At 42.4% G+C, this 27,146-nt stretch overlaps 1 protein-coding gene across 3 annotated transcripts in view; it reads right to left on the bottom strand.

Moving 5' to 3' along the window:
- The window catches only part of NELL1 (neural EGFL like 1), a gene marked incomplete at both ends in the record, with an annotated part of 913,276 nt that overhangs the window by 809,684 nt on the left and 76,446 nt on the right, over nt 1-27,146 (bottom strand). For all 3 annotated transcript variants that reach the window (XM_082626303.1, XM_082626304.1, XM_082626305.1), the window contains one exon: nt 23,048-23,198. In XM_082626303.1, the coding sequence (XP_082482429.1) occupies nt 23,048-23,198 (151 nt within the window). The remainder of the gene's footprint in view (nt 1-23,047; nt 23,199-27,146) is intronic.

Here is a 27,146-nt window from a genome sequence, read left to right as displayed (position 1 = left end):
TAGACCTCGTGTTTTTCTCCCTTTTGTGCAGTAGGATCCTTACGTTCTATTATGATTTGTGTCCCTGGGGCAAAGCTCCTCTCTCCAGCTTTCCAGGTCAAGCGCCTCAGATGCACCCACAGGGATCACCTTCTACACTGCAAGCTGGACCTGCTTTAAGCCTCTTTACCCCCATTGTCTACATGAAGTCCTCATTCATTCATCAGCATATATCATCACAAGTCCAAGCTCTTCCAGCAAAGCCAAGCACACCAGACTCCTAACTATGTTACCACCAACAACCTTCTGGTTTCATCTGCCACCTTTACCTTCCCACCCTGCATTTTTGACTCCTACCCCCTCTACCTGGAGTTCTCTTCCTCTCCTAGACACTTACAACTCACACCCACCCTTCCAGACTCAGCTACAGCATCCATATGAAGGGCTGTAAAGATGGTTACTACTCCCAACACTGGTTAACTGTCAAAGTCTCCTGGAAAACCCAGCTTCTCAATTCTCATTTGAAACAGATCAATCCCAGAGGGATTTCACTGTCCACATATGCAGGCCCTGGGCAGACCTACCATAAGGGCAACTCTTGACCTAACAAAAAGGCTTTCTATCTCAGGAAAGGAAAAAAAAAAAAAATTCTCACTAATGAAATCAACATATTTGGCATTTACACCATGTTTCGCCCTGCTAGGTCTCCCAAGGAAAGAAGATGAAATTACGTTCTTGCTAATGTCTATTTGATTTTTTTCTGTGAGACCTTGGTGTCCATTATCCAAGTGCTCCCTGAGTCCTGACAGCATCAGTTTACTGAACCATTCTCTTGACCTTGACCTCTTCAACTTCTGAGTGGCGTGGATTCCTTCTGCTTGGTTTCCAACCTTTACTTTGCCTAATAATCCAACCTGTATATGTTCTCTGACCCCTAGCCTAGCATCAACTGCCAACTCATGGTCTGCTCCCATCCATTCCTCACTTGACTTGGTCATCAGTTCTTACCTGGGACCACAATGGACCCAGTACAAACCTAATAAAACAGTGTCCTGACTAAGCATTTAGATACCCTGGGTATAAGCCTCTTAGAAAATAAAGCTGTACAGCATAGGGCCTATAGTTAAAAACACTGCATCACATACTTTAAATTTTGCTAAGGGGGTAGATCTTATGTTAAGTGTTTTAATCACATACACACAAAATAATATTTTATTTTTTATTATTATTTATATTAAATAAATAAATAAAATATTATTTTTTAAAAAATAATAAAATAACAAAGAGGGCAGGAGGAAACTTTTGGAAGTGATGGATAAGTTTATGGCATAGATGGTAGTGATGGCACAGATGTATACATATGTCCAAATTCATCAAGTTGTTTGTTACATATGTACAGTTTTTTGTATGTCAATCATACCTCAATAAGTTGACTTTAAAAAAAAAAAAGGAAAGAGGAAAATAGAAAAGAAATAGACCTACTTTTACTGCCTACCCATGGGGGATCTAGAGAGAGGCCCTCAGTTCATCTCTTTGAGAGTATTTAAGAGCTTTCTGCCAAAGTAAAAAGAAAAAAGAATAAAGATCAGTTAATGTCTTAACCACAGTTAATCACCTATCAAAGGAATTGTTAAAAAAAAAAGTGGTGAATCCTCTGAAATACACAGTCCTAGTAAACAATAATTTGTGATCAAATAGTCTTTCATCTCACACTATCATACTTCATAATATTCAAATATTAAGCATATTTTTTGTTTTTTAAATTAATTTTTATCAGAGTATAGTTGCTTTATTTTTTAATTTTATTGTATTAAGCATATTTAGCATATATTTTTGAAATTTAAAAGCTTTCTGATGGCTCACCCTCATTTGCTAAGCAAGTGTTCCCCAGTAGCATGCAAAAAGGACAAGAGAGCAGCCCTGATATTCAGATTAAGCATTAAGCGAATCACTATGGAATCCAGGCTGAGCCTGTTGGTATGTACGTTACCGTTGCCTTTTTAAAAAATTTAATTACAGTGTTTGAACATTATCTCTTTTTAAAGATCTAGCTACCAGGGCTCAATTAAAATTCTAAGTGTCAGAGTGAGAAAAAGCCCCAAGTGGAGATCTAACTTCATCCTGAGTTTTAAACATATGAAAACAGTTGGATACTTTGCAATCATAACAAGTCCTTTGGAGATGGACATTATTACCCTACAATCAATTCAAGATGCTTTACAATCCCTTTGCCAGCAGGTGAAACCCCCGTGTACTTCATATAAGGAGCTAGTTATAAGCTGATAATACTCATTGCAGAAGAATGAATACACCCACCCCTTCCCCAACCTCATCATAATCATATTCAAGCTCAGTCAGGCACTTGACACGTCTTACTATAATGTGGGAGCCTGAGAACAAGAGGCTCAGTGGTAAATTCTCCCAGAAATGATGCTAGCTGGTAATTTGTATGTAGAGGCAGTCAGAGAAGGGGAAGAGTGGAGGGAGGGAAGGAGTCATGCCCAGAAATACCCTTCATCCTTCCCTCCCTCCACCTACCTCCCCATCCCACACTCTCCACCTGGCAAACTCTTATTCATACTTCAAATCCCAAGTGAAATGACACCTACTCTATAACGACTCCCTTGACTTTCCCTGGAAGTTGATGGTTTCCTTCTGTGTTTCAACAAAATTTTTCCTAATTTATTCATTCAATAAATATTGACTGGGCATCTACAAGGTGCCAGGCACTGTTCAAGGCAACTGGGATATAGCAAAGAAGAAAACAATTGAAATTTCTGCACTTGAGCTGCTTATCTAATAGAAGAGAGAGGGGAACAAGTAAATATATGCTGTGTAAGATGACGAGAAATTATATAAAATGTAAAGCAGGGTCATAGAAATAGAGCATGGCAGGGGCAAGGAGAGACTATTTCAGACAGTGCTACCAGAGAAGGCTTCTCTAACCAGGTGTGAGCACATGAAATGAAGCAAGGAGTGAGTCCTGGGGGAGGACGTGCTCCTGGACAAGGGAAATACACGCAAAAACCTTAGGACCGAGGCAAGAGAGAGCTGCCCATGTTTCTGAAGCAGCAGGGTGGCCACTGGGGCTGAACCAAGTGACGACATAGAAGGGCAGGAGATGAGATCAAAGGGACAGGCAGGGGCCAGACCATATTGGGACTTGTACTGTAGCTATGGTAAACCCTTTGGATTTTATCCTGAATCACTGCAGAAGCAACTGAAGGATGCTGAGCAAAGGAGCAACGTGCTAAGTCACCCTTTTCTAACCCTTACCCAGTGTGCTGTACCTATTGACGGGTTTGTCTCCCCAAAGGCACACCTCAATCTCCCTGAAAACTAACACAGTTCACAAAAGGTGTTTAATAACTCTTTGTAGAGGGGAAAAGGAGAGAACAAATAGAAGATGCTGAATCGGTAGTGGGCGTACTGGGCACCAACACTGGCTGTCCTCCACTATCTTCCTCAGGAAAGGATCAGCCTCCTAAGTTCTGTATCTACCCAAGGTTACCTTACATCAGGCTTTATTTAGAAACATCACTGTTCTCTGAGCACAGAAATAAGCAAGTATTCCAGCTTCCCCAAACTACAGAGCACCAAGAGTCATTAACCAAAAAAGGTTGCTCAAAATCCCTGTAGAATTCCTGGACCATCAAAATAGTATTCGATACTCTTATGGGGTTCAAGTCCCATTGCTACTACAGTCTGGATTGAAAACCACATCTCACCCTCCAGTAATACCCACTATACATCTTCCTAAACGGTTTGCTTGGAAGGAGCTCAATGGACCAGATAGATTCTCTCTCCATCCCTGAGGTACCATGGAGCCATACTAAATAATTCTTAGAGTCCCCAAGGCACTCTGAAAGATAAAACATGAAGTTATTTTGAATCCCCAGGGGCTGCTGTACTTCTAGTTCAGAGGCTTTGCAAAAAGTGGGGAAAGATTCCTATAAATTCTCATGGTTTTCCTCAAGTTTAAAGTGTCTGGGGACTTCCCTGGTGGTCTAGTGGTTAAGACTTCGCCTTCCAATGCAGGGGGTGTGGATTCAATCCCTGGTCAGGGAGCTAAGATCCCACATGTCTCGCGGTCAAAAAACCAAAACATAAAACAGAAGCAATATTGTAACAAATTCAGTAAAAACTTTAAAAATGGTCCATATCCAAAAAGCTTTTTAAAAAAATAAAATATGTATACACTGATGTGTATAAAATTGATGACTAATAAGAACCTGCAGTATAAAGAAAAAAAAACTAATACTAAACTTTCTTTGGGTTATCTGTATGGAAATGTTAACATAAATGTTTCAGACATTACATGAAATTTCTAAAAATCTTATATGTTCTGGTATAATGTTATAAGTCATAATTCTAGTTATTACTTTAAAATGTATATCTCAGAAATAACTAAATTTCCTTGTCAATTGAATTATTATGAACTTTCAGCAAATCTTTAACCATGGTCATTTTTAAGTCTTTTGTCATTTACAGACAGTTCTGGGTGTACTCTGATGCTTTTGCAAAAATGTTCCTATAAAAGGGTTTCATCTTCAAGGAATTCATGGAAAAGACTCTGACAAGTACAGGTTTCTGGTAACTGACTATATTGCTGAACTGAATGAATAAGCATTTTCAGAACTCTAATGGAAAACTGATAAATTCATAAAAGTGCTAACAAAAGATCAAGATAAAAAAATTAATTACAAAAAAAAAATTAATTACATGGGACTGAGTGAACTGATGAGGATTATAATTTTTGTGACTTTCTGTTTGAATAATAAAAAAAAAAATCCCACAAGGACTCAGAGGCAAAAAATATACAAATCAATTTTCACTGCAAAGTAAAGGAGCTGTTACAGTGGAGGATTACTGGACTGAATGTCAATATTATGACATAGTATGAGTGTGTTTCATGTTTGGTAATTGCAGTCATTGTTGCTTTTGTTGTGGTCATCATTTACAATGCTCGGTGCCAGTTTATTTATCTCTTGTAAAAATAAAATACAGTGTGTGTGTGTGTGTGTGAAAAAATAAATAAACTGATCTTGTCCACCAAAAAAAAAAAGTCAGTAGTTTCTAGGTGTGGGAGGGATGAGTAGGCAGAGAGCAGAGGGTATCTAGGGCATTGAAAATACTCTGTATGACATTATGATGATGGATATATGCCATTATACATTTGTTCAAACCCATAAAATGTACAATACCAAGAGTGAACCCTATTGTAAACTATGGACTTTGGGTGATTATAATGTGTCAACGTAGGTTCATCCTTGGTAAAAACTGTACCGCGTTTACAGTGGATGAGGCTGTGTACACATGGGGAAAAGGGGTATATGAGAAATCTCTGTACCTTCCTCTCAATTTGCTGTAAACCTAAAATTGCTCTAAAAAATTAAAGTCTTAACAAAAATAAATAAAATAAAATAAAGCATCTGAATGTTACCAACGAATCCACCCATTTCTGGGATCCACAGTGGCTTAAAGGAGGGAGATTTGACATCAATCCAGTCCTTGAGTTGTACTTTTCCTTGACTAGACAAGCTCAGGAGCAATTATCTTACCTCATCTGAAATACAACAGTTTAAGAAGTCTCATCTGACAATTTATAAGCAGATATTGTAGTTGTCAGCCCCCTCTTCCTGCCTCTGAACCTGGACAGGTGGAGAGAGCCCCAGGCAGTACCCTCACTGCACCAACCAAAGCCCAGCTGGGCACTGGACACCTTCGAAGCACCTGAACAACAGTCTTTTTCAGCAGGCCTCTCATTGCCAACCACACGAAGGCGAAGTGCAGGCACCGATGACTAATGAAACACTTTAACTGGGTTCAACACCATCAAGCCTCCAGTGGCCTCTTACTGCCAGTTCCGTGACACCCTCCCCTATTCAGCTGTGTTCAGAGTTCCAAGCCTCTCTGAGGCCACCAAACTGCTTCTTTCTGGACTGACAGCCCAGAGCGGCCCTGAATCAATGCTGTACGTGCAGCTTTTTTCCCCAGTGTGTGTTAGAATGCTAGTTCAACTAAATGATACTAAATACTACTCCCCAAAGCACTGCATGATAAAAATAAGCTTGGGAAATGCTACAGTAAGCGAGTTGAAGGAACCAATACAATACACTGGTTAAGAAAACATGCTGAGGGGCTTCCCTGGTGGCACAGTGGTTGAGAGTCCGCCTGCCGATGCAGGGGACACGGGTTCGTGCCCTGGTCCGGGAAGATCCCACACGCTGCGGAGCGGCTGGGCCTGTGAACCATGGCCGCTGAGCCTGCGCGTCCGGAGCCTGTGCTCCGCAACGGGAGAGGCCACAACAGTGAGAGGCCCGCGTACAGCAAAAAAAAAAAAAAAAAAGAAAAGAAAAGAAAACATGCTGAGGAGATGAGCACCTGGATTTGACTCCCAGCTCCATCATTTTACCAGCTGGGTGACCCTTGCCAAGGCCACCAACAATCTATGCTTGACCCTCATCCATGACATGGGGATAATGATAGAAACTACTTCATCATTCTGTAAGGATTGAATGCAATGATGCATTTGAAGTGCTTAATAAAGGGTCTAGGACTTTATTACATGATTTTAAAGAGCCTTAAATATGCTAATATTTACTGTGATTCTCCAAGAAAGAAAGAGTATGTGTCATCTTTCTCAAGTTTATTTCATCATGTAACGTAACTCTTGTTTTACAAGACTATTTGCAGACCCAGGAGTCCTTGGATCCTATGTGGCAGACCAGCCATATGCTTGTCAGTGATGTGTGTACTGAGTCAGGCTGGAATGCCATCAACCTCAACATGTCCAACTCAACAAAACTGTAATCACTCACATGAATGAATGTCACAGATAAAAAATAAAAAGTGATGTTTAAAGATAACAGGTTGGTCAAAATACTTAAGCACCCTTCTGGGTCTTATTTCCAGTACTTTAGACTTGGCTTTGTATTCTAGCTGTGCCACTTTCTATCTACATCACCTTGGGCACATTACTTCACCTCTCTCAAAGGCACTGTTTTTCCATCTTTGAGATCAGGAAACTGCCAATCTCGGTTGTGATGATGACAAAATGAGATAATGATGGTCCAATATCTAGCACATTCTGGATAATCAATTTTGCCTCCCCTTTCGCTGTGTCTCAGAAGTGTGAATTCAGGCTGAAAGCTGTCATCATTTAAGGGGGGGCCAGACCAACAGCCCCAGTTTCTAGCCCAAGGTTCTTCTGTGAATGGTGAAATCAAAACCACCAAATGAATTCATGTGCTCTTTGAAAAAAATACATCATCATGTTCTGAATGCTGGGAACAACTATGAAGCACTCCTACCTCTGGTTGGTTTGATCAAGATAAAACAGAAGACACTGAATATACAATATCCAGAAAGACAGCAGTTATTCCATGTTCCCAAAGCTGAGAGCCAGGCACCCAGAATCAAATCAGGGCAGAACAAAAGGAGACAAATGGGCCAGCAGTGGTTATTTTCACTGTCCCCTTTAAACTCATCATGTGTACCTACTAACTGTTTCTGCAGAGCCAATTCTGCTAAACTGATGATGACTACGCAGCTCAGATTTTCAAGCACAGCTGTTCTAGGATAATTTCTCGTCCTACTGCCCAGTTAGCTACTAACCCATCCCAAGGATTCCACAATTTCAGGGACTAAACTCTACCTTCCAAACTAAGAACAACCCCTGAAGTCAGCCTAAAATTCTTTATCAGACTATATGTTCCCAAACTCTGACTCCAGAGAATGTGGCCACCACGGCCATAAGAAAATGAAATGTCCTTGGGGTGATTTGTGGAAAGAAATCTAATGCAGCTTCAGAAAGAAACCCTGTTTGGAAGATGCAATGCGTGGTCAAGGGGCTTTTTAGCTAGTTTCATCTCTTTGCCCTTGGATTCCTTTCGTCCTTTCAATTTGAAGAGCATCAATCATGATTCCTGAACTGGCCCGACTCCTTTAACAAAAGGAGCAACAAAAATGCCAGTATGGTAAATGCATCCTCTGCACAGCCACCTAAGAACTCTCTCTAAAGCCGCCAGCTCAGCATGCCTCTCTCCTGCTTTTCAACACCTCACCGGCACCCCAACCCCAACAGAAGGAGATCACCAACTCCCTTAGCTATAGGGGCCCGGAGGTATCTCACATGACTGCAGTGGGTTGACAGTCTGAACTATTTTTCATGAAACAAGCAGCCCTTTAAGTTTCTTTAGTTTTCTTCTTCGAATAAAAACATGTGTACAAGAATTTCACTTTTCTAACTGTACATTAATAAAAAAAATTTTTTTGAAAAGACAGCAACCAACAGGGTCTCACAGTGATGGGGAGACAATCAGGGGAGCTAGGGACTGAGGCCATCTGAAGAATGCATGTCGTGCTTCTCATGAGAAGCTAGAAAGCTGAGATTTTAGGCCAAATCACCCAATTTTTTTTAATGTTGGCAATAATTTCATGATTTTTAAAAAAATTTAATGGAAAAAAAATACTATGGAGGCCAGTACAACGTGAGCCAAACAAGCTCATCTGCAAGCCATCTCTAGGCCTGCACTCTCAACCTTTATCCCATAAGATAAAGTCCATGCTCATCAACAAACCCTACAAGGCTGCCTCTCGTGGGGAGCCCACCAAGGTCACCACACCAGCTCTTTGCCATTCCCGCCCTGCAGGCTGTACTCCAGCTCCAGGACTTCTGCGCCTCCTAGCACATCCTGCATCTCCGTGCCATACCCATATTCTCCGGGATAAGACCCTCCACCTCTCAGGAAAGGCGATTACTGGCTAGAAGAGCCTCATTCTGGTTGCTTCCAGATGAACTGATAATGTTTACAGCCAATTCACTCCTACCAAGCTATGAGTATCAGCAACCAATTCAATCCATTTAGGGTTGTGGGGGGAGGGGGGTTCCTAAACAATTATTTTTTTAAATACACCAAGTTCATTTGATCTATAAAAAATGTAACTGTTGTAGCTTCGCACATTATGAAATTATTTTGATTTCCAAGGAACAGTTCTCATGGATGGGTAGACTTTCTTTGTATACAGCTGGTGCGCCATAAGTGATTTCTGACGAGAAATGATACGGCCTGTATAAACATCATGCTCTGTCATTTACGAAGCACTTCCCCTCACACTGCAAAAATGTCACAGCAGCTATTACTGTCAGCTTCTCATCCAGAGCCACTCCCTCACTGAGTCCTCTATTTATAACACTCCCTATACACCAGCCCTCAGTCTACTTTCTGAGCATGCTAAGCTGGTTTCTGCCACAGGACCTTTGTGCTTACCCTCTCCTATACCCGGGACACGCACCTTTCCAATTTTCTCATAGCTGGCTCGCTCTTAGGTTCAGTTCAAATGCCCCATCTTCATAAAGCTCCTCTGGCCTCTTTTCCACAGGCCTGTCACTCATCCCTGTTTTATTTTCTCTCGTGACATGTATAGTTAGGTTTATTTTTGTATTTACCATCTGACTCACCCCACTAGAATGCAAGGTCCCCAAGATCAGGTCCCTTGCGTGTCCTCTTCCCCACGGCAGAATCCACCAGTGCTCCTGCCCACAGATTACTGTCTGACACAGACTAGTATCTGAGGAATAATGAATGGATTCCAATTTGACAGATAAGTAAACCGAGGCATAGGGAGGGGCCTGCCCAGGGTCTCCTGGATAGTCACTGACAGAGCAGAGGCTTGAGCCCAGGCCTTCTAACTTCTGGCCCCGCATCCCTGCCAATGTACCACTCTGATCAATGGTCTGACAGTCTGGAATGCCTTCCACCCAGAACTTGGCAAGTCAGCGTGTTAAATCTTTCAGCAGTGACAAGGCCCATCTCTCCACATCTCTCCACAGAACCAAATGAGTAAACACCTATTACGCAGGCATGCAAGTGTTTCACAACTACTAATTCTAAAGGAAGTCAAAGATGACAGTTTAAATTCTCTAGGAGAATTCCACTGAACCTGAATGATTTTACACATAAGTATTAATGCAATTGTGACTTTCTTACTAAGAAAGTAAGGGTTAATGGCTACACTTGCTGGTTTTCTGTTTCTCAAACACTATGCAATCCAAAATCTAATAAGCACATGTGCAAGCATGAGCAATTTGCCCAAAACGTTATACTCTCTTGCTATGATACTTCTCGTCCTCAATTAAGGTCAAAAGTCATCTGAGCAGCTTCATTTCTTCTGACAAAGATTTAAATTTTATTTAATTAGTATGTTACTGAAAAACCTCATTTTCCTAACATGCAATCCTTCCATTCACTTATTTCTATCTGAAAATGACTACTTTCTAATGCTCACTGCAGCCTTTAAACTTTCCCTTGAAACTGTCTGCACTCTGCTAGGCATAAAGATAAAAATGATGGAAACCCAGATTCCAGGTGTCTTGTCTCCTAGCATTTAGAAGCATCTCTAGATGATGCATATTTAACTTTTAGCTGCTGTTTCCTTCTTCAAGAAGAAGCCTCCTTCCAGAAGTAGGTGATCCCATTTCCCAGAGAATATTTCCCATCCATTCTTACCCTTTTCAGCTTCTATTTTTGTTAACTGATTTAACTAAAAATTTGAGCAAAGCAAATTCAAGGAACTCTATACCATGTGACATGCAAACACAAGGATAAAAAAAGGCATGTACCACCTCATCCTGCCTGCTCAGGGCACAGTACCTCCCAATAGCCCAAGCCAGAACCCTGGGCATCACCCTTGACCCCTCCCTCTCTGTTCCCCACCACATCTGACATAAAACCACAACCAGTTCACTCTACCTTCTAATTATCTTAATCAATTTCTCTTCATCTGCACCACCCTTATCTGACATAGTCCGGGTCTCCATCCTCTTATCTAGAGTCTAGATTCTGGACAACTGCAACAACCTCCTAACTGGCCTTCTGTCTCCAATTTTGCCTCCTCCACGCCATTCTCCACTAAGCAGCCAGTGTGATTTTTCTAAAACACAAATCTAATCATGCTGCACCTGTACTTAAATCCCTTGCAGGACTCCTCATTGCCCTTGGAATAAAAGCTAAGCCCCTACGCATTGCTTAGAAAGCCATTCACAATCTAGCCTCTTGCCTGACTCTCTGGTTCACTTCTGGCCACGCCCCTTCTTCCCTACCTAATGCTCTGACCACTCTCCAACAACACGGCATTTTTCTTCAGTTATTTTAAGGCACCATGATCACTCTCATCTCTCGCCCCTTTGCTCATGCTGCGTCCAGAACCCTCTTCCATTCACCATCTTCTGGCTGATTTCTACTCATTCTACTTTGCCTCTTAAGCAGAACCCTCAGTAAGAAGGCTTTCCAACTTCTTTTGGGAAAGTCAAGGTACCCTGCTCTGTGCTCCCTGTATTCCTCTTATCAGGGCACTAACCATACTTTGTGGTGTTTCATCCACTGACTATCTCCATCCCTGTATGTTTCACAATTGTACAGCAGTATCTAGCACCACACACGCTATTTGATAGATTTGCATTAATATTTCCTGAATGTTGTTGATGAGGGAGCTTACAGTCTAAAAGGAACACAGCTCTAAATCTAGAGCCTCCCCATATTTGTTTGGAAAGTGAAGACCTATTTGTATACTTTGAAAGCAGCATAGAGAGATCTGCATTTGGACAAGATCCCAATTTGAACTTGCTTCTTTCCTTCCCAAATGTAAGCAATTTAACAACTGAAGTCACCTACTTCTTTTTTTAATATAAGGCTTATACTGTATATCCTTGAGGAAAGAATTAAACTTAAGTTTATATAAGAAGTTTAATTTCTAAAAATGTACTGTTAATCACCCATGAGAAAAGCTTTTTATTGGGCTAGGTTCAAACCATGTAATACTATTCTGGAATTTCTTCCACCCCCTATCCCTCCATTCTGACATCTTCAATAAATCGTCTGAAAGTGCAAAATAATTTACATATTAGCTTAAATCATCCATAATTAGGAAGGTAAATCTGCTGCTTAGAAATCACTGAATGCATTCCATTAGGACAACCACTATTTTTAGATTATGTATAACAATCTCTTGATGTGAAAACCTAATTACTATTTCAAATGATGAGAAATTCCCAGTATCTACCTTTTTCACTTCTGAAGAATCTGAGACGGTATGAGGAAATATCTACAAACAAACATGAGGAGAGGAGGGCTTCCCTGGTGGCGCAGTGGTTGAGAGTCCGCCTGCCGATGCAGGGGACACGGGTTCGTGCCCCGGTCCGGGAAGATCCCACATGCTGCGGAGCGGCTGGGCCGGTGAGCTGTGGCCGCTGAGCCTGCGAGGCCGGAGCCTGTGCTTCACAACGGGAGGGGCCACAGCAGTGAGAGGCCCGCGTACCGCAAAAAACAAACAAACAAACACACACACACAAAAAAACACATGAGGAGAGGAAGGGAAATGAGATTTGGTGAGCGCCTTGAAAAATGAGACGCTTGAGGAACTATTCGCCTAAGTGCTTCTATTGAATCCTCCCAGTAACCCCATGACACGGTAATCATTAACTTCACTTTCCATGAAAGGACGCCGAGTTTGAGGTAAATTAAAAGCTGCAAAATCTCACCTGCCTGGTAATTGATAGAGCCAGGAATTGAACCCACGTCTATCTGGCATCAAAGTAGAAAGTAGTTCTTTCCACCACAAGAACTCCGAAAACTGAAGAGTATCTTCCGAAATACAAAACTTTTTAAAAGAAGAGATGCCTTCTTAGCGAGCGAAAAATGTCCTCTTCATCTCCTCACAGAAGTGTTCCACAGGAAGCTTTTTCTTAGACTCCTAGCTTCCAGCTTCCTAGCTAATTATGCTTAGACTTAATTTTATCTATAATTTAGGAATAAAATTGAGAAACAGAAGATTTATCATTATCTTATAGAGTTGCGTATACTGGCAGAAAGTTTGATTAGATTTAATCTATGTTAATTAAGCTTTCCATTTTAACAAAGCTCCGTATTAACACACTTGAACCAGGAAAAATAAACATTAAATCTGCAATGCTATTAAGATATCTCAGCGAGACAGATTCATCTTTGTTGCTCCTCCAACGTGCTCTATGGGTACAGTAAAAAAATAAAATAAAATAAAATAAAAATCCATCAAATTAGAAATATAGATGAGAATTAATAACAGAGTGCCCATTCCATTAGATGGAAGAGTCTATTTCAATTGCTACCTCCAGGTATGTTTTCAATTGCCTTTATATTTAAGTTTTCCATTTCATTTTATCTACTCACTCAAGGTATTCATAGAAACTCAACTGGCTCAGTTACCTAGGGAGTTTCTAGATATTGTTATGCCAAGAAATTCGCTCCTGGTTTAAGGAATCACCTCCCAAATGATCCACCTCTGGCTGCTGGAACCCCACGAGGGAGAGAGATGCCTGCCTTTAGCTGAAGGAAACTCAGCCACTGAATGAACTCTTCGGCCATTAATTCAATAATGGCCTTACCTGAGAATAGTTGGAAGCCTAGCAGAAACTGGAAACAGTGATTTCCAAAACAGTAAATGCAGGTTTTCTGGATGACAGCTTTGGAAAAGGCAGCGGATGATGACTTCCCGTGGTGCACATGAGGGAAAGTGTTCAGATCCAGAATGTGGTTTCCCCATTGTGCTTCATCACCAAAGGTGACTTTTTTTTTTTTTTTTTTTTTTGCGGTACACAGGTCTCTCACTGCTGTGGCCTCTCCTGTTGTGAAGCACAGGCTCCGGACACACAGGCTCAGCAGCCATGGCTCACGGGCCCAGTCGCTCCGCGGCATGTGGGATCTTCCCGGACTGGGGCACGAACCCGTGTCCCCTGCATCGGCAGGCGGACTCCCAACCACTGCACCACCAGGGAAGCCCCAAAGGTGACTTTTGACTGGAAATTGAACACTACCTGAAGACTGGGGTGATAGATACTCTTTTTCTTTAACCAGTGAACTAGAGTCAAGTGGCTGTTTGCTTCTCTGGCCACTCCTCCATATCCTCTTTCCCCTCAGCATCAAATTTCCACGTTAACAACACCATCATTGCTTTTTGTTTTTTAAATTATGTGCCAAGAACTATGGTAGATGTTTTGCAAATACCTCTAATCCTATACAAAAATCCCAAGGAATTATTCGTTTCAGTCTCCAGATACCAACACCTTTGCCCTTTTCACTGTCCGGTGCTGCCTCCCACATAGAGTACATCCAGGCCAGTACTATTCCTGGCACAATATATTCCATGTGAACCTTTGAAATCAGCCATGAAATTTCTGAGCAGCCCTAATCAGAGCTGGAGAAAATCTATTCACTTAATAGTTGCTTAGTACATACTATGTACCTCAGAGTACCACCTGGAAAAAGCCCCTATATGATGCAGTCTCTTACCCATTTTACTTTCATGTATTTGGGCACAGACTACATCCCAGACAATCAAAACAGAGACTACCTCGTTATTCCAATATCCAGGTTTTCTCATCCTTGGCACACTGCTAGATCAAATTTCCCAGTATTAGTCAATAAAATGCAGTACAGGCAATGCATGACATTTCCAGGCTTAGCCCTTAAACCTATCCAAGGAGGATATGACAAAAGTCTAATCATAATAGAAGCTATTAATCTCTCTCTCTCAGAATGTCATAGTTCAAGTTCATAAATCAAAACACAGAGAAGTTGAATAACACAACTGTTACACATAAAGTTATATCTATATACACACAAAAACTGCCCATCCTTTTAAAATGTTCCCCCTCAAAAAATGAAAATATTGAGCAGGTACAGGTACCAGAGAGGTTTTCCATCTCATATCTTATAGCACATATTTTACATGTTCATTTACCAATAAAACCAGGAGTCACCCATTAAGTATTTTTTAATTTAATCACTTTGAAATTTTTAATACTCCTCTAACTTGGATCAAAGAGGAAGTTAACTGAAATTAAGAATTATAGAAAAGTACAGAAAAGGAAAACAGTATATAGCAGTATCTGTGGGCTATATTCAGTGGTACTCATAAGAAAACAAAGCCTTCAGTGATTTTACTTGTAAACAGAAAATACTGAAAACAAATGAACTAAACATCCAAGAAGCTAGTAAAAATACCAAAGTGATCTAAAAAGAGGTAAGAAGCAGAAATCAATGAATTTAAAGTGAAAAACAGTAGACTTGATCAATAAAACTTAAGAACTGCTTCATTAAAAAGGCCAATAAATTACACAATCCATGATAAGCTTGACCAAGAAGGAAACACATTATTCCACATTTACAAGTTAATGAAGATATAATCACAAATATAAAAATTTTATTAAGAATATAATGTCGGGCCTCCCTGGTGGCGCAGTGGTTGAGAGTCCGCCTGCCGATGCAGGGGACATGGGTTCGTGCCCCGGTCTGGGAAGTTTCCACATGCCGCGGAGCGGCTGGGCCCGTGAGCCATGGCCGCTGGGCCTGTGTGTCCGGAGCCTGTGCTCCGCAACGGGAGAGGCCACAACAGTGAGAGGCCCGCATACTGCAAAAAAAAAAAAAAAAAAAAAAAGAATATAATGTCGGGCTTCCCTGGTGGCGCAGTGGTTGAGAGTCCGCCTGCCAATGCAGGGGACGCGGGTTCGAGCCCTGGTCTGGGAGGATCCCATATCCGCCGAGCGGCTGGGCTCGTGAGCCACAACTGCTGAGCCTGCGCGTCTGGAGCTTGTGCTCCGCAACAAGAGAGGCCGCGACGGTGAGGGGCCCGTGCACCGCGATGAAGAGTGGGCCCCCACTCGCCACAACTGGAGAAAGCCCTTGCACAGAAACGAAGACCCAACACAGCCAAAAAATAAAAATAAATTAAAAAATTAAAAAAAAAAAAAGAATATAATGTCCAACTATTTGCCCCAAAAAAGGGGGCGATCTAAATGAAATATATGATTTCAACAAAATGTAAATTGGTCCACAGAAGAGCTTAAAATTAAATAGAACAATACCATAAAGAGATGGAAAATGAACATTTTCAGTAATAAGAGTTCCCAGCCTCCCCAGACACAAATTATCAGCCCACATTATTTTCAGGCTAATTCTATCAGAATCATTTATAAAAGAGGTATTGCCTATATATTTAAATGAGTCTAAAGCATAAAATTCAAAAAGCCTTGAATTAAGTCACGTACACAGGAAAACCTATTGTATCTCACTTATGAGTTAAAAAGTGTTTAATGAGTTTAAGGTAAAATGTTTAGAACAATGCCTGGCATTTATCAATGCTTCCAGTAATTAGTTATTATTACTATTTTTATTACTATTACTATTATTAACATTGATGCAAAAATCCTAAACATTACTAAATATAAATTTAAGGATTTCAGAAATAGTTCAACATTATGGATTCTATTAATGTAATTAATGTTAATAAATGAAAGGGAAAAAACACATAATTATCTCAAAAGGTACCCTGAAGGGGGTGTTTAATAAGACGTAACAGCTGTTCATGATTCTTTGGCCTTTTAAATCAGGAAGAAAACTAAATTTCCTTTACATGATGACTATAGTCTTCAGCAAACGGTGCTGGGACAACTGGCTATCCACATGCAAAAAAATGAAGTCGGACCCCATCTCACACCATATTAAAAAAAATTGACTCAAAATATATCAAAGATCTAAATATAAGAACTAAACCTATAAAACTTTTTAAAGAAATCATATGGAATAAATCTTCAGTCTCAGGATTAGGCAATAAAAGAAAAACTGGACATCAAATTTAACAACTTTTGTGCCTCAAAGAACACCATGAAGAAAGTGATAGAATCTACAGAATGGGGAAAAAAATTCTGTAAATCACATCTGATAAGGGATTTGTATCTATAAAATAACTATTACCAAATCATAAAGACATACAACCCAATTAAAAATGGACAAATGATCTGAATAAACATTTTTCCAAAGAGGATATATAGCAGCCAATAAGCACATGAAAAGATACTCAACATTATTTGCCATCAGGAAAATCTAAATCAAAAGCATAGTGCAGGGCTTCCCTGGTGGCGCAGTGGTTGAGAGTCCGCCTGCCGATGCAGGGGACACGGGTTCGTGCCCCGATCCCGGAAGATCCCACATGCCGCGGAGCGGCTGGGCCCGCGAGCCATGGCCGCGGAGCCTGTGTGTCCGGAGCCTGTGCTCCGCAACGGGAGAGGCCACAGCAGTGAGAGGCCCGCGTACAGCAAAAAAAAAAAAAAAAAAAAAAAGCATAGTGCAATATCACTTCACACCTACTAGGGTGGCTATAATCAAAAAGAAAGATAGTAACTAGATTTTAACAAGGATCGAGAGAATTTGGAACCCTCATACACTGCTGGTGGGAATGTAAAATGGTGCAGGCACTTGGAAAAAAACAGTCTGACAACTGCACAAACAGTTAAACATAGTGACCACTTGATTCAGCAAGTCTACTCCTAGTTAAATACCCAATAAAAATATATGTCCACACAAAAATTTATACAAGAAAGCTTATAGCAGCATTATTCATAATAGCCAAAAAGTGGAAACAACTCCAGTGTCCCATCAATCGATGAATGGACAAATAAAAGGTGGTATGTCCAAACAATGTAATATTATTCTGCAATTGGGGGATTCCCTGGCAGTCCAGTGGTTAGGACTCTGCATGCTCACTGCCAAAGGCGCAGGTTCAGTCCCTGGTTGGGCAACTAAGATCCCACAAGCCACAACGTGTGGCCAAAAAAAAAGAAAAGAAATGAACTACTGACATATACTACCAACACGAAAGAACTTTGAAAACATTCTAAATAAAAGAAGCCAGCTAGCTACAAAGGGCCACCTTGTATGATTCCACTTAGGCAAATCCAGAGACAGAAAGTAGATTAGTGATTGCCTAAGGCTGGGGGACCCTTGGGGAGATGGGGGAGTGATAGCTAAGAGGTGGGAGATTTCTTCGAGAAGTAATGAAAACTTGTAAAATTGATTGTGTTGATAAATGCACAACTCTGAATATACTAAAAAAACAAATGTGAAAACAAAATCCGCTAGTAATCTAATAGTGCCCATCATATCCTATTTGTAGCAAACGCATATTTAATTCACCTTGATCGTGAGAGGTGCAATGAGTATCACACAGGAGAGAATCAAAAGAAAAACCTGGGTGTCTGACTTCCCAGTCAACAGTCTACCAGATCCTTAACAGATTCCAGTTTATCAATCCAGTCTATCAAATCCCTGGATCCTCTGCTATTGAATAAAGAAGAGCCCGATCATTTCTATACCTGGTCAAATGTGCATGCCAAATGTCTACAAAGGCAATTTGCTTCTCTAGACACCGTTACCCTGGAAAACAAAAAGAAATCTGAAAATGACTAAAGATTCTCACATATTACAGATGGGAACATCTTTTGTATTATAAAAAGCCTAATTCCTAAACATATACTCCCCTCTACTTTTTGCATGCTGAGAGCCTCCTTAACTAGATGTTAATCTCCTTAAGCATGGAACCAGATCTTTACTACCCACAGCCAAGTACATTACAGATTCAGAGTTAATCCTTTATAACTTGCCTTGATTAGACTAAACAAACATGGAGGAAGGCACCATAGAATTCAGAAGTGGAGGGGAACTTATTTTCTACTTCTTTATATCTATTTTGTTTGAGTCAAGACCTGAGGTTTTCCTATTACAATGAAAAATGGTCAGATGATTTCCATTCAATGATCCTCAAGTTCTATTAGAATCCTGGCAGGGAAGTAAGAGAAGGTGGCCTCAGATGACTCTCCTGGCAACACAAAAGGCTTTTCAAAACGTTTCTTAAAGTAAGATATAGATTTTTTTTAGATTCCAAAAGAGAAACCCATAAAATAGTTTCAAGACTTAGGATTAGACAAAGAGAAGAAATACATATTTGTTAAGAGCTGTGCACTTAACATGCACTATCTTTTTTCATCCTCACGGCCGTCCTGCAAAGCAGATTATTATCCCCATTTACAGATAAGGATATTGAGCTTCCAAGATATTAAACAGCAGGTTCTGCAAAGCTAGAAGTCAGACTCCAGCCTCTATCATGTCTGACGCTGAAACCACTGCTCTACTATATCGGTTGCCATTCCACTCACTTCTCACCTGCTTTTGGAAGTTCTCTGCTTCCACTGAGAAGCATTTGAAGATGCCCCACACTCTATTCGTGGACATTTGTATGGCCCTCATACTGAGGAGGCCCTCACACCCAACCCACAAAGGCAGTGGGGCAAGGACATGACCTTCCTATGCCTGTGAAGCTGAGGCTGACTTGACATCTCCACCCTTGGGCAATAAGAACCTGTGCTTTCTCCCAGCCTACAGAACATGTGGACCCTAACCCATGCCTGCTCACCAACACATATGCCAGCTCGCTTTTGCCAGGCTGGCCCAGAAACAACCAGCTCACTGTGCTGACTGCATCCCCACAGCAGGGTCAGGGTCCATCACATCCCTTGGAGGCTGAGGGCAAACTTAACCACTGGAAAGAGCCAGAACTGTTGATCCTCACCTCTGTTGAAAATGTACATGGAAAGACCCTTTGCTCCAGCCAATGGTCTGTTCTCTGCACCTCTCCCCACAACCAAAAAAAAAAAAAATGCATTTCCTTAATTTCTTCCCTGTGTGACTGCCCACACTGTTCTCCCTGCTTCTATACCCTTCTCTTTCTCTTGCCTGCAGAAGTCTACCTGTTCAGGAGTCTCCCTTCTACGTGGTCTTCCTTAACCACCAATTTAATGTACTCAACTCTGAACTTAACACCTTTATATCATTTTTGCCTCAGTTTACCTATCTGGGTTGATATATCAAAAAGTAGTAAAAGGGAAGGTTTATCTGAACTCTGGTTCCCCAGTACTGACCCTGACGAGAATTTGAGAGCAAGTGATTTCCTAAGGAAGTGCTCCCAGGAGAGAGAGGGAGGGAGGGAAGTCCCAGCCTCAGCCTGATCCCTGGTTGCTCTGGGGGATGAATGAAGCCTCAGAGCCTGACTGGCCTCCGGGCGTCAAAGGCCAGGGAACTAGGCTTCCATACTCCCACACTCATGAGTCAATCATTGACTCCAGGCTGCCTGGGGAGGAAATGAACTCCTAGACACTTCCGCTCTCAGTATAGTAGGGTGAAGGGGCTATAGAGGCTGAGGGTCAGTGCTCTGAGGCAAGTTGTAAGGTGCCAACCTTCAGAAGCAAAGCCCATAGAAGCCAGATGAAGGGCACACAGAACCTACACAAGAGATGTGAGGGGGTCAGGGGAGAGCACCACCGTGTCTGCTGCAAGGTCAAGGTAGGGCTGGCTTCATGGGCATGTGACCAGTGCATCTGCACAGGATCCTGCCCTCAGGAGGGACCCACACTTGGGGTTTAATGCTCTGCAGTCACCATCTTGAAATTCTCAGTAATTTTACCTTTCACTTTGTGTTTTGTCAGTGAAGTCCGATGGGACAGTGGAGCATGACTGGGCCCTTGGAGCCTCCATTCATGTGCAGCTCCCTCCCACCACCTACCACCTCCCTGGGACCAGTTCTCAGCCACTGGCTTGGTTGCTCCTGGTGCCCAGGGTCCACCTGTCTTTCCCCAGTTGCCACCCTCTGCTTAGGCAGTGACTGTTCTGTGGGCTTGGGGGGGGGGCCAGTGTTCTGCCACTGCTGTCCACCCCTGGGGGGGGAGGGAGGGGTACAGGGGTTAAGTTTGGGGAGCCACATAATTTTGAATTTAGCTACACACTGCCTAGTAACTCCAGTCTATTACTTCTCTATTAATAGCTCTTTTTTATTCTTTATTTTATGTGGTCATGCCTTGCTTCCCACATTGTCAAACTGTTAGATTTTGTTTCTTTCACTTTCCCACAAAAACTGGCATAGCACTTAGAACAGAGGAGGTGCTTCATAAGTATTTTCAATGGGTTAATATAAAATTGGTAGTCAATTAAAATTGGCTGGGAGACTCCCCTGGTGGTGCAGTGGTTAAGAATCTGCCTGCCAATGAAGGAACACGGGTTCGATACCTGGCCCAGGAAGATCCCACATGTCACAGAGCAACTAAGCCCGTGCACCACAACTACTGAACCTGCGTGCCGCAACTACTGAGCCCACGTGCCGCAACTACTGAAGCCCGTGCACTTAGAGCCCGTGCTCCACAACAAGAGAAGCCACCACAATGAGAAGCCTGCGCACCGCAATAAAGAGTAGCCCCTGCTCGCTGCAACTAGAGAAAAGCCCGCGCGCAGCAACAAAGACCCAACGCAGCCAAAAATAAATAAATAAAAATAAAATTGGCTGGGAGGTTCCAGTTCAGGATGGTGATAAAGGTAGATCCTGAGTGAACCTCGCCCTCCACACTAAGTCTACAGCTACCTATGGAACATTTTCCTCTGGAAAAAACCTAAAGGCTGGCTGAGCACATGGGGCAAATGAGGGGGAAAAAAAAAAAAACCTGCATCGAAGCAGATAGGATAAGGTGAGATATAATCTCACTGTAAACCCCAGCCCCAGTTCAGGGACCCAGAGCCAGTAGGGAACTTAAAACCCAGAGCTTCTGCTTAAGGAGCAAAGAGTTTGAACCCCACATCAGGCACCCCAACTCTTAACACCTGCACCTAAGAGACAATCCTCCACAACGTCTAGCTGCAAAAACCAAAGGGCTCGTGTCCACAAGACCCACAATGCTGTAATGACCTGAGAAAAGAGCTCACACACTGGGACTCACCCAGCTCGGGGCCCAGATCAGAGGAAGCCTCTGGTGCCCAGACTTCAAGGGAAAGAAGCTCATTTGCTTATAATAAAGCATTGGCCTGAGGGGCAGGCATCTAATCTAACACACACAGCCAGGAACGTGCTGGAACACTCTCCAGAAGGAACACTGGCAGCCATGCCATCTTGACGTTCTCCCTCTGCAAACTCCAGAGGATCTCTCTCAGAAGGGAGCTTTTATACCATCCGGTGCCCCGGTTTTTACAGCTGCCACCCAAGGGACACCCTTGATTGCCTGGCTCTGGAGCCCAGCTCCTGGGTCCCATGGGACCGAAACAGTCGAAGAGACAGTCCTTGGCAGGCTATCACCCCCAGGGCACTACACGGACAGCAGACTGAAATACCGCGAGTCTCTCTGAGAAAGAGATCTGTTTGCTTGTCCAGGAGCTTTGGTCTGGGGAGAAGGCTTCCAGCACACTTACAGGGGCCACCAGAGGGGCTCTCAGGGAATGGAGGTTCGTGGACACAATCTTTCCCCTCACCCTCTGCTTTGCCACAGCTCACCAGCATATCCCAGCAAGGACCTTATACCCTTGTCTTAGATCATCTCATAATCATTACTTTGAACTCCCACATAGAGAGATCTTTCTCAAACTTAAAACCATTATGTAGTTTCCCATCATCTACGGGGACTTGAGTCCAAGTTTTGCAACACAGCATCAGAGCTTTGGAATGATCTGGTTTCCGCCTGCCTCTGTAATACCACCTATCTCTGCCTGCCTCAAACACCTCAGCCCCTGCCCCACACACTTCATGTGTCATCAACTTACCCACTTACCTGTTCCTTCCCCAAATCCTCACAACCTCTTCCTTGAACATTGTTCTTCCTATTCCTTACTCCTTCCCATTCAGCCTGTCAAACATCTATTCACCTGATTTCCTAATACAGTCATCTTTTCTGAACCCTTTCTTGGCTTTACTACAAAGCTTAGCAGAATTGCCTACTACCTCTATTCCCTAAACACAAGCTTCCAGCACTGCATCTACAATTCTTCGTGACATTCATTTGTCCATATTCCCTACTAGCTTGTGTGATGTGATCCTTAGAATAAACATTCTGTATTATTCACCTTAATATTCCCAGCGTCAAACACAGTTCCTGCATAAAATAAACACAATGAAGGCTTATTGGAGGTTGTTGGCAAATATAACTTGCTTGATGGCCTAAATCTGGTGGATAGCGTGTGGTTTTATATGAGCAAAGTCTACCAGGAGATAGAAAATAGGTGAGAAAGACATCTTAAGGCAAAGTAAGTCCATGAATGTGTTCAACAGTCACAAGGCTTCAGCAAGCTGAACATTTTCCTGGAGCTCCACCCTCTAAATTCCAAGGCATTTTGTATAGCCCATGAATGCCAGGTAGATTTTTGAGAAGTAGAAATCTCTTTCTTACCTGCGTTCCAGTTCTCGAATGGACAGTATCACTCCTGAACTGGATGGCTTCTGCTGTACAGTGGCCAGAAAGGTGAATTCGCTCTTATTCCGGAACAGCTGAATTAATTTCTCACTCACATGAGGGGCTGCGTGGATCTCTCTTTCTATATCTAGGAGTCAAGAAAGAAGAGCAGGAGAAACAGAAGGGAGAAAGAAGAGGAAATGGAGGAGGAGAAGAGGAAGGAAAGAAGAAATACAGATGGGAAAAGAGGAGAGGGAATATGAGAAGGAAAAGGAGAAAAGATGCACAGTTAAAAATGCCTTGTCCAGAGGATCCATGGTACGTTCTCCCTTTTCCCCTCTTGTCAGTAGTTTTCCATTTTCAGGCACCACCTACCACTCCACACGGCTGCACGCATTCAAGGCAAAGCCTGGAAATGCCGTCTCAGCCATCGTGCCTCCTTGTCACTTTGACAAGTTCACAATTGGCCAGCCGGTGGTTTTCTGACAGGCATTGTGATGGGACACAGAGCAATTTGGCCAGCTGCAAACAGATGAAGCTGCTGAAAATAAGGTGAGAGGCAGTCTGATAAATGGGGTCCAAAATTCAGAGAATCCTGAGTCTAATAGGATCCAGTGCCACTCAGCAGTCTCTAATTTCCCTTTTCCCATGGCCTCAGCTTCTTTCTCTCCACAATGCATCTAGGGAAATCTGTCTTTGCCTTGTACCCAGAAGAGATTTACTAGAGCTAATAATGCCAGACAACTCTGCTTTTGCTTAAAGGATAAATACAAGGCATGCTCATGATCCATCAGCGTGCCTGGAATTCCTCTGTAAACATGCAGTGGATGACTGTCCTCATGAAATGTTTATTAAAGTTGAGGCCAATTCAGCAGGCCTAGAGGTGTGCGAGTCCAGCTAATCCTGCTACTGGACAGAAATCTTTCTTTCTACAACATCCGCGTAACGAGAGACATCCCTCATTTCAGGCTCACCCTTGTCATGATAAACTGGGCATTACATCACTATTTTACACTATATTTTCTGGCAGCAGAAAGTGGGCACGAAGGGAGCTGAATTAGAGAAAACTATTCAGAGGATGACAAATGAGCACCAAAGACGTGTTTGGTGGCCTTCTCTCATGCCCTGACCACGTCCTCTGACGGTATGGTAACTACTTGGGTATTTCTCCAGGACTGCCCGAGGAAGCTTTGAAAAACATAGAACTGCATTATTTACAATAGTCAAGATACAGAAACAACCTAAGTGTCCATTAACAGATGAATGGATAAAGAAGCTGCGGTATATATATACCATGGAATCCTACTCAGCCATAAAAAAGAATGAAATAATGCCATTTGCAGCAACATAGACGGACTTGCAGGGCATTATGCTAAATTAAAATAAGTCAGACAAAGATAAATATTGTATGATATCACTTATGTGTGGAATCCAGAAAAAACAACAAACTAGTGAATATAACCAAAAAGAAGCAGACTCACAGATACAGAGAACTAGTGGTTACAAGTGGGGAGTACATAGGGGTGGGGCAGGGGGAGGTACAAGCTACCGAGCGTAAGGCGGGCTCAAGGATGTATTGTACGACACAGAGACTAGAGACAATATTTTGTAATAACTGTAAATGGAAAGTAACCTTTAAAATTGTATTAAAATTTCTTTTTAAAGAAAAACACAGAACTGTAAAGGCTGCATGGCCCAAGCAACATCACAGACTTGTGTTCAGACCTTGAAGAACCTCATCCTGAAGAGTAGTTTTTAACAAAAAGAAATCCTTGAATTCTTGACCTCAGGCCTCAGTCTTCTCATCTGCAAAATGAGGGGGTTGGACTAGGTGATTTCTCAGGGCCTCCCCAGCTTTATCTCCTATAATTCTATACATTGCTATTTCAAGTTTGCAGCACAGAACACCAGTCTTCCAGCTGTTCAAGTCTAGGCTACGGACAGTGGGAAGCAAGGTTGGTCCTCTTCCAAGGAGGGACCCAACCCAAGAACACTGTACCCACAGAAAACCTACCTCAATGACATTTGCCTTTCTGCCCAAAGAAAGGCTTTCACTACTTTACTACTAAGTGGCATGCTGTCAGCTTTTGTCCAGGGCTGAGATAAGAGACAGCCGTTTAGGGAATGCTTTTATGCCTTCTACAGAATCCTAGCTGAAGACTCTCCAGGATGATATTCAAAACCAATTAAATGTATGAACAGATCACTTTGTAAACTAGAGATCACTAGGCAATTTTTGTTAATTTTTATTATTACTACTACTGGGCAAAGAGCCTCATAATATATTTCACCTAGAATTTAGTGCCAGGAAAAAAACACTTGGTTCTTGAGATTAACTTTGTTGTTTACCATTTTTTTTCCTTTTTGCTACTTCCTACTTTACCCATCAATTAGAAATCAACTGATTGTTGGTGGCTGCCCAGGGAGCTCATTAGAGGATTCCGAAGCTTAGGCCCAATGCAAAGAGGGCCATGACTGATCAGCAATGCCTACTAGGGGAGTTAAGAATATCAGATCAGTTATGGGTATCCTCACCTCTCATTCAATTCTCCCTGGGGGAATATCATCAAGCCAGATGGCCAATGACCCCCAAACTTATATCGGCAACCTCAACCTCTCCCTTAAGTAACAGACTCATATATGCAGTATCCTTCTGAATATCTCCATATTCAGTATCTGAATATCTAACACCAAGTTGTATTCGCCCACTGAGCTCTTGTTCTCTCCCCCAACCCTCTCTTATCTCCTAGAGTCCCCAGTCTTAGTAAATGGAACCACCCACTTCCTCAGGCCAAAAAACTAGAAATTGTCCTCAATTTTTTCTTATCCTACACACTCCGTATTCAATCCGAGAGCATGTCACGAGGGCTCCCATGTCTGGCATCTGTCCATTTCTTCCCATCTCTACTCTTCAAACTCTTGTCCAAGCTGCCATCATCTCTCCAACTGCATCCTCACTGGTCTCCGTGTTACCTTCCCTTCTCCATCCTCCATACAGCAGCCCAAGTGCCCTTCTTGAGGCAGAAATCAGGATCATTTCCATCTCTTGCCTAAAACCGTCCAGTGGCTTCCCATCGCTCCCAGGATAAAATCAGGCTCTTCCGCATGGCCTGCACGGTCACATACAAATTGCCTCTTGCCTACCTCTCCCTTCTCCTCCAGTTCTCACTGCAAATGCAACCTCCTGGTCACTCCCTCCAACAGGGCCCCCATTAATGTCTAAAATGCCACTTTGGTGACTTCCTTCATACCACTTATCATAGTATATGTATTGTGATCAATTATTTCCTTGTATCACTTACCATAATCTTGTTTCATGTCCCTTACCTTATTTCCTTTCTTTCCCCACTAGGATGAAATAGCTCTACCTAGTCAATTTTCAAGAAACACTAAAAATGCTAATGTGATGAGGAAGCATCAGTAAAAACGTGTTAGGTGAAGGGAGGAGGCTGAAGAATGGAGAAGGAGAGAAATTAAACGAGGGTGTTCACAAGCTCTTCTCTGCCTAATGTAGAAGAAACTTCATTTCCATTTTCCCTGACTTACAGGATGAGGAGGGTGGTGATTTTCAATGTCAACAAACATATACCTGTGTTAACGCTGTGCCAGGTATTGGCAAAAAGGTAAAAACTGTTTCTGGCATCCAGGACAGCTACATAAGCAAGACAGTCACTTGGTGAAAACAGTAGGGCAATGCATAAAAGGAGGAAGGAAGGGACCCGGGGAGGCTGGGGATGACATCGTACAGGACGTAACTTTGAGCCTGAGTCAAAAAGGATGAATAAGCATTTACTAGACAGGAGAAATAGAGAGAAGAAGGCATTCCTTGCAGGATCGCTGTGAGGCTATGAACACCCAGGTGTTTTCCATTATCCTGGCATTTTTTTCTTTCTCTGCAAGCCTCTCTCACTCAAAGTCCAGCAGGAAAGCATCTACTCAACCTAACATCGGAGGGAACTCTCCACTGATCGGTGAGTTGAGAGAGCAAAAACAGCAGCAGCCAGAGACAGGACAAAACAAACACACCAGGGCAGCTTGCCTCAGTCTTGAGTGATGGTGAATCCAGGCGACGTCTCCGTAATCACAGCATGTGTAC

This window comes from Mesoplodon mirus (genome assembly GCF_964341445.2).
Source record: "Mesoplodon mirus genome assembly, chromosome: 7".
Taxonomy (NCBI): domain Eukaryota; kingdom Metazoa; phylum Chordata; class Mammalia; order Artiodactyla; family Ziphiidae; genus Mesoplodon; species Mesoplodon mirus.
The sequence above is the reverse complement of the archived record's forward strand: the minus strand, read 5'-3'. Positions and strand labels throughout refer to the sequence as shown.